Source organism: Melanostigma gelatinosum (genome assembly GCF_949748355.1).
Source record: "Melanostigma gelatinosum genome assembly, chromosome: 24".
Taxonomy (NCBI): Eukaryota; Metazoa; Chordata; class Actinopteri; order Perciformes; family Zoarcidae; genus Melanostigma; species Melanostigma gelatinosum.
In genome coordinates, this window is record NC_136657.1 from 8,383,829 (window position 1) to 8,395,771 (window position 11,943).

General features: G+C 40.8%; 1 protein-coding gene across 2 annotated transcripts; it reads left to right on the plus strand.

The window, feature by feature from the left end:
- Positions 1-2,753: 2,753 nt before the first annotated feature.
- LOC306796966 (poly(rC)-binding protein 3-like) lies at positions 2,754-11,647 on the plus strand (the record flags this gene model as incomplete). 2 transcript variants are annotated; one of them, XM_079296066.1, is made up of 12 exons in its annotated part: positions 2,754-2,828; positions 2,971-2,994; positions 3,793-3,825; positions 3,903-4,019; positions 4,942-5,073; positions 5,318-5,446; positions 6,384-6,527; positions 8,090-8,131; positions 9,433-9,508; positions 10,023-10,075; positions 10,877-11,046; positions 11,593-11,647. In XM_079296066.1, the coding sequence occupies 12 exons, from the start codon at positions 2,754-2,756 to the stop codon at positions 11,645-11,647; spliced, it is 1,050 nt and encodes a 349-aa protein (XP_079152192.1). The 2 variants fall into 2 exon arrangements, with proteins under 2 accessions (XP_079152192.1, XP_079152193.1); XM_079296067.1 differs by having other exon boundaries at positions 6,384-6,458; positions 9,430-9,508.
- Between the last annotated feature and the right edge of the window lie 296 nt (positions 11,648-11,943).

Genomic DNA, 11,943 nt, shown 5'->3' on the forward strand with positions numbered 1-11,943 from the left:
AGTTAAGAGGAGATATTTGGCCGGTGAAAGTGCATTTTGACGATGCGTTGGAGGAAAGTGCTGGAATAACTGATCATTATTAAATGCTATTCAAACTATATCAGTGTTTTAAAGGCATAAAAACTGTTGAGGATTATCTGCCTCTTTGTTCTGTTGGCTTTGAGAGGCAGGCATTGCTTCAGATATGGAGGCATCTCATTACAGCACTCACTGCATATACAACTAGAAGCCCCTCTTACTCGTACACTCCAGCCCGAGAGCCGCTGCACAGCTAAGTGACCATCGACTTGCTTTGGCCCCTTTTGTCATGATCCACTTCACTCTGTCCGAAAGTGTTTTAAACACATCTGTGGGTTTATTTTAATCTAGACAACACTTGAACAATTTACAATAATCTCAGAACGACGGCCTAACCCTAACTCCACATGCATGACATCCTTCTTCAGCACAAACTCAGCTAGTGTGACTTCTCATTCAGTCAGTTGAACTATAAAACTGTACAAATAGTGTTGATCACTAAAAATATCATTGTTGAACAGCTCAAGGTATTCAAACTGTTTCATTATTTATACACACAAATACATGATAAATAAATAGTTATGTTACTATTATTAAAAAAGTGAATTCGATGATGAAAAGCAGGGCTCCTACTTTTGACAGAAATGTTGAGTTTCCACCCTCTTAAATATGAATATTTGGATGTTTTCTTGCCTTTAGTTTTAGCAATAAGGTCATTTTAAATGTCCTTGTTAACTCATTGTTTATCTGTGAGTTTATTATGCGAGCGTGTGTAATCTATGCTGGTGCTATTACTACCGTGCTATCATTATGTGAGTCTGTATGGTCAACCAGTCAACAATACACAGACGTCCTCCCTAAACTTCCTACTTTACTTACTGTACACTTGACTGAGAATTAACCGAATTGATAATGAAGATCATTTTTATAGTTGTAAAAGTAAAACTTACTTTACTGAAGCTAAGAGCTTTTTCTGCACGGTTCATAAGACTAATACAAAGAATAAAACAGGACTTCTCTGTGAAGAATACTCCTAAACTTGTGTTGTCCTTTCGCTTTAAGTACTGAAATAATCTTCAATGCTCAGCATGTTAGGGATCTTGTTTTATATAGAATAAGAGCATTTCTTGCCGATAGTGCAGAGCCACCCATCTATGAAGATAGACATGCGTTTACAGAAGCTGAGCAGCATTTAGAGCAGTATGTTAAATTAGACTCATTGTGTTGGTGAACACGGTGACAGAAGAGTCAACGACTGGAACATCGACCTTTTCACAATCCATGACATGATCGGACTATCGGTCCGATCATGTCATGGATTTTGTTTGACTGATTCTAATTATCCTCATTTCTTTTCGTCGAGACTAAATCAGCTAATTGGAGAGAGGGGAGGGAGGGAGGGAAAGAAAAAAAAATCATTTCCATTTCCACATAGCAACAATGCCTCTGATTGGCAGATGGTGACATTGTCCGTCTCTTCAGTCAAGGTCAGTTGCTACAGCGGCTTTTCTTTTTCGCATATTCGCTTTCAGCAGACTACAAAAAACATGATTCATCTCATATTTAGTTCGGTTTCTCTCCGAATGTTTTATCATAAAGATGAAGCAAACTATCGCATTAGATGTGAAGGTTCATGGTGTGAAATAGATGTTTTAACATATTCTTGTATTACGTGACGCCCTGCATCTTTATTTACTTGGTACAGAATAAAAATAGGAAATCTCTCAAATAAATTAATTTCAATTCTCATTTTCACCCGTCTCTGTGCCCTCAGAATCTACCTGGTGTAATTGATCGTATTCCATTAATTCATTCATTTATATTAATTTTTTTTATCATTTGAGAAGTTAAGCTCATCATCTACAATCATTATTTCAGCTTAAAAACTGACTTCATTGCAGTCTTCCACTCTAAATGCGTTTCCCCTTCTAAGAAGAGGATACTTTTTTCAAATATAGTAGCAATCTTATTTAAAAAGTTATTTTTGTCATCATTTAGAGCCATTATCAACCATCTGAAATCTCATAATATAAATACCAGATCAAGACATTTCTGAGTGACTTCTTCACAAAACAAGTTTCAAATTTGGCCTCAAATGTGCACCAGATTAAAATACACCAGCCCCGACTGCGGTGAATGACAGATCCACCGTCAGGACCGCAGCGTCCTCTTGTGGTCGCTCTGCAAACTGAAGTCTCGCTTGACTCATTACGTCACTCGTCAGCCAGAATTCGATGGGTTCAGCTGCAATGGGCTTGATAAAAACAAATATGGCGCTCACTGTTTGACGGCTGACGGGACATATGCTGACCTACATTTCAATGGCTTTCATCGTAAACTATTTTGTAGCAAAGATACGGTCGAGTGGTTTGTAACCGAGATTGAAAAGAGTATTGTTGGCCGTCTGGTAATATGAGAAATAGTCAACATATAAACACACAACTGAAGTAATAAAACAATGTTTGTGGCTGATTTCTAAAGTTGTACTTACCCACATCAATACAAACCAATAAGCGTTGCGCTGATGACAGAGACACGAGGAGGGAAGTCAGAAAGTAAGAGAGTACGAACTAAAAGTACCTTAGTGAAATAAAACGCTCTAACCTCAGCAGGTGTGTCTGTATCTTTCCTCTCTGGCAGGTGACCGGTTGGCTGACTCCACCATCACACTCGCATTTGGCCCTTGAACTCCTCTCTCACGTGACCACGCCCCTTCCTTCACATCCAATCCCGACATGGAGCCCATCAAGGTCCAATCAGAAGGTGGACTGAATGTGACCCTCACCATCAGGCTGCTGATGCACGGCAAGGTACAAAAACACAAAAGAGGGTCTCTGGGCTCTTCCGTGACTTATTTTTTCTTGCTTTTCTTTCCAATTATCAGAAAATAGATTGTTTCAAAGCTGCCTGTGGCACAAATACACCAAACACTGTTTGTTTGTGTTTCTGCAGGAGGTTGGAAGCATCATAGGAAAGGTATTTATCACAGACACAACAAGCAGACCATGTAGAGCAGGGGTCTCAAACTCATTTTCACATCAGCATCACGGTCACCCTCAAAGGGCCGGTTGTAAATGTAAGACGGTGTAAATGTAACTACTCCTAACATGTTGTAACTACTCCTAACTGTCTCTGCATTTGATTATTTTTTATTCAAGTGTAAAAATATTGTACATGCAGTTATATAAATGTAAACATATATTTAAGCACATTTATGTTATTATAACTTCAATTATTTTAATTGAGGGTTAAGAAACCCACATTACTCTATCAAAGCTCAAACTATTAAAGAAAATATCAAAGACAAATATCAAACAAGTTATTACAATAACTTTGTTCAATGCTTAAAATCCTTTCAAGGGTGCGTTTGCACAATCCCACATGAAGTATTTCATGTGTTTTAAAGCAGGTTTAAAGTAGTCTTCAATGTACTCACAATACATTTCCATTTCAAATGTACAGTAACCAGCCAAAGAGCTGCTTCTATGTTTAAGTATCTCATCATTATGACTTTCTATCTCATAACTTCGACTTTCTATCTCATAACTTCGACTTTCTATCTCATAATTTCGACTATGGGGATATTTTTTATTATCAAGTCTAACTTAAAAAAACAAATTAAAAAAAAACAATTTTTACTTTTTTTTTTTTTTGCTGGCGGATTCGCGGGCCACATAAAATGAGGTGGCGGGCCGGGAGTTTGAGACCCCTGATGTAAAGCATCATAGCGCCTGTGGGAAATACATCATAATGTGTCCTTTTCTTTACCTCCAGAAAGGAGAAACGGTGAAGAAAATGCGTGAAGACGTAAGCAGAACTTTTCTGCAAATATTTTTGACACACTGTGTTTTTCCTCTCATAATGATGTGTTTTTTGTCCTGTAGAGTGGAGCCCGCATCAACATCTCAGAGGGGAATTGCCCTGAGCGGATAGTCACCATCACCGGGCCAACAGATGCTATCTTCAAGGCCTTTGCCATGATAGCCTACAAGTTTGAGGAGGTACAACATTCATCATATAAACACTACAAAACACCATATTATACCGAGTCAATGGCACCGGGGATGCTGCAGTGGTGGAGGACGTATGCAGATACTTTACTTCAGTAAAAGTACAAATACACAGTTACAAGCAAAAGTCCTGCATTGAAAATCAGTAAAAGTAATCAAAAAAATGCATTTCATAATTAGATTAATAAAATGATTCATGCAAAAGCAGCTTTTTATTGTGGTCGTTGGTTTAACAAGAAAAGAAACACATTTTAGAAGATGGAATTATGAAATGCTTTGCATTCTTAAAATGAAAGTAGAAGTAGAAAGTTGCATGAAAAGAAAATACTCAAGTACAGTACAAGTACCTCAGATTTGCTCTTAAGTGAAGTACTGAGTACCAGTACTGAGTTACATCCCACCACCAGTACGCTTCAGTATGTACCGACTCGTCCCTAAATGGAATACAAAGCAGGCTGGCCCGGTATGTAGGACAGAAATGTGCTGATCTAAGCTTGCAGCACTCTTTGAAAGTGGGCCAGTCCTGTGTTTTGATTTGGGTGCCGAATCAGCACACTAAACCAGAGAGTCTCCGAAACACTACACGTGAACCTGTGCTAGGAAGGAGTGCATGTATGCCAGTTTGGAAGAGGAAAAATATTGAAATACAAGTAAAGTGCAGAAGTTCACACACTGAACTGTACTTAAACCCCCCGAGTTATCAAGAAGCAGTATATAAAACATGTGATAAATTGTTGTTGATAACATATAATACGTTTAAAGCAGCAGAACTACACTCTACAAACGCATCCAAGCGAGAGTTTTCTCTACCAATGCAGAAAACATGCATGAAGGTGGATTTCTCCAATGCCACCACTTCCGATCCAGTAACAAATGCGTTCGTCTGATAACACCTGGTCTTTCCTGCCCTCAGGATATAATCAACTCTATGAGCAACAGTCCAGCCACCAGTAAACCCCCTGTGACCCTGAGGCTTGTTGTCCCGGCCAGCCAGTGTGGCTCACTCATCGGCAAAGGAGGCTCCAAAATCAAAGAAATGAGAGAGGTAGAGTCTCAAATCTATACTAATGATCTCAAATACCATATGAATTGAGATATTACCAGATTTTAGAGGCAGTGTTCCTGTTTTGGAGGGATTGAACCAACCAGAATACTTCTCTTTAATTGGTGCAGCCATGAGACATTATAGTCATCGTTCATATAAACTTTAAATCCTGCCCGTATGCTTTGTGCATATTTCCTAAAACAAATTCAGATTGAATAACTACCGGTATTCTTCTTACCTTTAGTCCACAGGAGCTCAGGTCCAGGTTGCAGGTGACATGCTCCCCAACTCCACTGAGAGAGCAGTGACGATCTCAGGGGCCCCAGAAGCCATCATCCAGTGTGTCAAACAGATATGTGTGGTGATGCTTGAGGTACAGAAGGGAGGAGGGGAAATGAAGGAACATACAGTATGTTTGGATTATGATATGGAAGATGTAGTAGTTTGCCTACCGTTAGGATTAGTTACGATTTCAGCCAAATAAACTCACTTTCATTTAATTCATGCCACGAGCAAAAAGCACAAGATTACATGCTGCATCATTTCCTGTTAAGCACCTGTCCATGTGAAGGCAATGTGGATGGTGGACTCCTCCACCTACAATGAAAACGGCAACTATATCCCAGCAAGGAATATAACTGGAACACAGCTAGACGTTAGATCTGCTGCATCAGGTGCTCTCTCATAAAAATATATCTATTTCTGTGATACCTGTTGCTAATATCATTTCCTAAATGATTCATTTGATTATTTCTTTTGGTGTTCTGACATCTTGATAGCACATTTTTCCCCCCAACTACAAATAAAGCAGAAACTAGCAATACAGTGCTACATGTCAAACCACAATAAGTCATAATGCTTTCATCAAAAGGCTCCACACTTTGTAGTGGTGTCTCTTTTTCTTGCACCATTAATGTGAACTATCTGCATAGCCAGTTCTCCATTGGGCCTTCATGATGGCACCAGCCATGGATACTAGGAGATATGTGACATGACTGTAAGTCTCCAGAATGTGGACTTTTTAAAGATATTTTAAAACACGGCATGAACAGTAGTCATCATTATCCAGTTGAAAGTGATGTTCCAGGTAAATCCAAGTTTAGTTGTGCACTGAACCACGATTTGGACATTTGATGTCAGCATGAACACGCAGTGAAGAGCACTTTTGTGTCACAGGATGTCTTCCCTAAAGGCACCGCCCCTCTATGGTTTCACTTTATGCAACTCTTTCTTTCTCTCTCTTTCTGTTCTAACACTCTCCACATCTCACCCCTTCTTCCCCCCACTCTCTCCTCCTTTGCTCTCCTCAGTCCCCACCGAAAGGTGCCACCATCCCCTACCGCCCCAAGCCTGCCTCCACCCCTGTCATTTTTTCAGGTGGCCAGGTAAGAGCAGACCCACTGGGGGCGTCCACAGCCAACCTCAGCCTCTTACTGCAGCACCAGCCACTGCCTGTTAGTGTCTCACCAGGTTTTATTCACTTTTCCTCCCTCCCTCCCTCACTGGCCCCCACCCCCGCGGACCCCCCAGACAAGCATGAAACCATCACTGCTGTTTAATGTGCCCTCACTGTCGCCCATCACCTGCAGCCACTCAAACCAGAACTGGGTTAAATGAAACTGGACAACTTACCCATGAATTGATGCGAACAGAGGCGGTGAAGGAGACTCCATGAGAATTCTAAATGGACAGAGCAGAAAAATCTTTTACTCACGAAATAGTAAACCTGAATCAAGTCAGAAGATAGAAAATCGCTACAAACAATCAAAATAACAAAATCACTTTAACTCTGATGTTGAGTTAACTTAGCCTACCAGGACAGAACCAAACTCGATTTTGGTTGCAGAGCTGGACTAACACATCCGTTGGCAGACAAACATCTGCTCATGTTGAGGTAAAAACTTGCAAAGCAAGAAAATCAAAAGTGACCCAGGCTGGAGAGCAACAGGTAAACACAAGCTAAAAGGAAGCAGCTTAAATCAGGTGATCTTCTGAGGAAGGAACACTAGAGGGCCAACTAGTGGACTGGATGTGAATGACAGGAGATGAGGACAAACAACAGAAGACTGAGGCTAATATTCATGGGAGACAGACAGTTATAAACGCTACCAGTAAAAAACATCTCACATCCACTACAATCCTCCGGCCAGCTACAAATTATTATTTTCATCAATGCATATGCGGATTATGTTATTAATCAATTAATCTTATGGTCCACAAAGAGTAAAATAATCTAATTAACAGGCTGCAGAGAAGTCTTGATATTTTTGTTGATAGATTACTTGATAACCAACTAATTAATAATTGGTTGATCAATTACTTCAGCGCTTTATTTGACTACCTTTAGCATGCTTCTTGTTCGGAATATATAAATGATCGTAAGTATTCTCATCAATCAACAAGAAAGCTAGCCAGTATTTTAATTTTTTAAATTTCATTCAAATTTCTACAGAGGACATTTTTAAGAAAGCAAAAGCATACCGTAATCTGGAAAACTTGTTTTTTCACCTACATGTCTATATTTCCACTCTACTGAACGCTGCAGAGACTTAACGTGTTATTTTCTGTGGTTACAGCTCTGGTTGCTGTCTCGGACAATAAATAAAATAAAATATAGCTCAGTTCTGACCTCTGTGGCCTTTATAAAGCTCACATCCAATAGGTCAAGTCCCATTACTCCTCTCAGGGCCGCTCCACTCCCTCCCTATCACTTCCCCACTGTCTGAGTTGTCCCTTATTGATTTAGTTCAACTGGATCCGATTGATGAACAGTAGTAGCACATGACAGGGAGTCTATAGTGCATGACTTTCTTGTAATATGGCTAAAAATACAGCTTAAAAGATAATAAAATGAGTCTGTAGAGTGCTTGTGTTGTAGAAATGTCAATTGTTTTCTTATTTAGTCTTTTGTTGTATAGTTTTAGTTTGTCATATTCAAATCACATGACCTGAGTATTTATGTGGGACTGTTTCGATGACATAACGAGATAATAAGCTCTTCTCCTCATGTTTGCAGGCTTATACCATTCAAGGACAGTACGCCATCCCTCATCCAGATGTGAGTGTAACCCCATGAGGCAGTCAACACTGCACTCTCTCCATAAGTCTGTCTCACTGCATCCACATTTCTCTCTTTACTCTCTTCTTCTCTACCCATATTAATATTAACTGTTAATATTAATACAGCTCTTTTTTTCTGATATGTAATTCCTATTTCTTCTAACTTTTCTGACCTGGCCTTTGTTTGCCATTAAACCTCATGGGGCTTGGCCTGGTGGCTGGTGTTTCACTTTAATTCAATAGGATATGACGACCAACTGGAACCTGCTTTAAACTGGTCATCTGAATGCCCAATAGTAACGCAGGTGGAACTTGGGCCAATTTGAAAAGTTATCTTTGTTGCCGCATTCGAAGACGTTCTGACATTCAAGACTTAAATGTCAGTTGAGAAAAAGCATTTCAATTCAAATCAAAACCGGAATAACACAGTGATTGAACTGAAGCAGTCATAGAAGGCTGCTTGGCAGCGCGTTGAAGAAGATGGAGTTTCCCTTTCATCGTATTTAAAACTCAGTTATCAACTCCGTCACAATGTGACAAAACATCTTTACGATGAAGAATTTCATTTCAGTGTCTTCAAAATACCTGAAATGAGTCGAAGCTGACAGCAAAAAAGCAATGCTCACTATATCCTCAACCAACCAATGTGGTCACATGGGCAATTTGACAACTCACTTAACCCCTCCCACAAACATTGATGTCCAATCACAGTTTAGCAGGCCTGTCTAGTGTTGGATTGCTCCACATGGAATGAGGCTGCAGTGGGAGTAATACTTGGAACAAAAAGAGTGTGTGTCCAGCATGTCCAATGCAATTTCTTTATTCACTTCTATCCACACACACACACACACACACACACGCACACACACACGCGCACACACACGCGCACACACACACACACACACACACAGGAGAGGGTGCAGACTGTTTGGTTTTCATGCAATGAAACTGCATTATGAATGAACATTTGCTATTGACGTATTATAAATAAGTTTCAAATGAAACTCTCGCCCAGGAGACGAAGATTCACCTTTAAAAAAAACGAGAGACGGAGTTTTTAAGATGTCCTTGCAGCTCCCCCCCAGTCTCAGGCCAAGTCCTCTATGAGCCTCTTCTCTCGGTCTTTGTCCTTCACGCGTCTGTGTTGTTACTTCTCCTCAGATCCTCTCTCTACTCTTGTAGCATTTCAGACAGACCTGTGTGTTTGTGTGCGTGTCTGTCTGGGTGTGTGTGTTCGCGAGTGTGTATTTTAACGATGACCTCATAGCTCTGCTGACCTCCTCCTCCCCCCCCCAGCAGTTGAGCAAGCTCCACCAGTTGGCTATGCAGCAAACCCCCTTTACCCCCCTCGGACAGACCACCCCTGCCTTCCCCGGTACGTACCCACCTACACTACGACCCTCTTTACCAAAGCTCCTTCTCTCGTTTTTACCTGTAGAGACAAAACACATTCTCCACCTCCTTTTTCTCTCTCTTTTCCTGTCTGTCCTTACTCTTTTTCTTCTTCTCGTCGTTCTCCTCCTAATGGTCTCTGTGGTGCACTGCCATCTTTGACATGGCCTGCTGGTGGTCTGCTCTTGTTGATGTTGAGGTTTCTTTTGTTCTTTGGTGTTCCCTTAGTATCCGATTTTGAATTATGCAACTGCCTCAGATTGTTTTTCCCCCTTTTAGAAAGTAGAATTCAACTTGTCAGGTGATAGGAGTTTTATAGCGTGAATGCAGGCTCTGCTCAAGGCTGAGCCAGATTTTCCAGTGATACAGAAATGCTACTGGTCACAAGCCAGGGAATAAAACAAAACTCCAGAACTCCAGTTAATCAATGTGCCAAACTCTATTTTATGTCCTCTTCCTTCCCTCTCTTTCTGTGTGCCTCCTGTGTTCAGCAGCAGGTCTGGATGCCAGTAACCAGGCCAGTACTCATGAACTCACCATTCCCAATGATGTGAGTACATTTATCAGGATGTGTAAAAATTCTTTATACTTTTCATTTTCCCTGACTGATAACACCACCTTTGCCCAAAATGAAAGATTTGCCATTCAAAAACTGACAGGTCATCCATTTCTTAAGAAAACAGGGTTCATTTTGCCTCCAGCGCCACAAGTATTTAAAGATAACATTGTCGACAGTATTGAATAAAACCTGTCACTTATTCAGCAGTTTTGATCATTTGTGGCTCCTTTGTCAATTTGTCTCTGCCACCGTACCTTAAAGTAAACCACTTCTTTTGAAACATCTTGGCAGCACTTTTCAGGTCAATGTGACATTGTGATTATATACCAACTCCTTCTTAAGTCCATTTATAGAGATTAGAAAGATGAATCCAGAAATAGCTGCAATGAAACAGAAACAAAGCACGACAGTGATCAGAATTTTACTGCCATCACAACACAAATTCACAAATGTCGTTGGACCATGACGTCAAAAAAACTCTGGTTTATTATCTTTTAACGTGGCTTCCTGTTGAAGCTTCCAGCGATACAATCTGACAGCAGATCAGCTGCGACTATTGAGAGCTCCTGCTCCACAGCAGAGATAAAGTACAGCCAAAGGCAGTCAGCTTCGTAAAGTGAATGTCCTTAATGGAAAAAACTTGTTTGACCAAAGTAAGAAATGTTAAAGTTACAGCTGAAAGGCTGACTTTGACTGGCTCGTATACTCCGATAGTGAATCCAGTCGAATATAGCTTCACAGTATCTTTCATGGTTCTAGCCATCCTAAGTCCCATCCCCATTTTCTTCCCAGCTAATAGGCTGCATAATCGGACGTCAGGGAACCAAAATCAACGAGATCCGTCAGATGTCTGGGGCACAGATCAAAATTGCTAATGCCATGGAAGGGTCATCGGAGCGCCAGATCACCATCACAGGGTCCCCCGCCAACATCAGCCTGGCCCAGTACCTCATCAATGCAAGGTCAGAACTCAATGGCTGTTCAAGACCAGCCTGATCTCATTTCAAAAAGCGTCAAATAGCCAATTTACGTCTTGGCCCTCGGCATCTGATACCAATGCACGAGCCATCTGTACGAGACCTACCGGGCTTTCAAGTAACTTCAATGTACACCCATCCAACCCATAGTTATCAGATGCTCGGAGTAACCGCTCTGTAAGTGAACAAACCCAGGACTTTCACCCAGGAGACCGCTGTTCATGCTAAAAGGTACATTTGTATGTAAAGTAGGCTACGTAACTGAAGTATCGTAACCCAACCACACTTTTAACCTAAGTGACACCAAGGTATTCTGAACTAGCGTCCGTTTGGGATGGTTTGGGAATGAGAACAGTTTGTAAAGCCTGGAGTGAAGAAGTCAAAAGGAATGGTCAAGAGAAAAAAGTTGTACAGATGTAGACATGCAAACAACTGAAAGAAACGATACAAAAACTACTGGGGGATAAATGCAGGCTGTTTTATTGGGAAAATTAGATTTTAATCGCTTACTTCCCAATGATGCTCCTCCAGGTTCAGAGACGTGGCGGCCATGTGGAACGACCCAACTTCCATGACCACATCCTGAGATCCCTGACTGGCTCCTCCGTTTGGCCCTTTCCAATGACAGGCTACCGCAGACAACCCTGATGAAGCCCTTAGGACTCTGGATCTGGCTCTCTGAAAACCCTGACCGCCTTCCTGCCCTGGTTCAAAATAGTTTATAAGTCAGGGAGGGTTGGTCGATAATTTTTATTTCAGAGAGCCAAATTAAATAGAAAAAAATAAGAATTACAAAAAGGAATTCTCTGTTGATTAGTTTTCTGTTAAAGCATGTTGAATGTTTATTAGGAACAACTTGTGTTCATCTTTTTCTCTCCATCT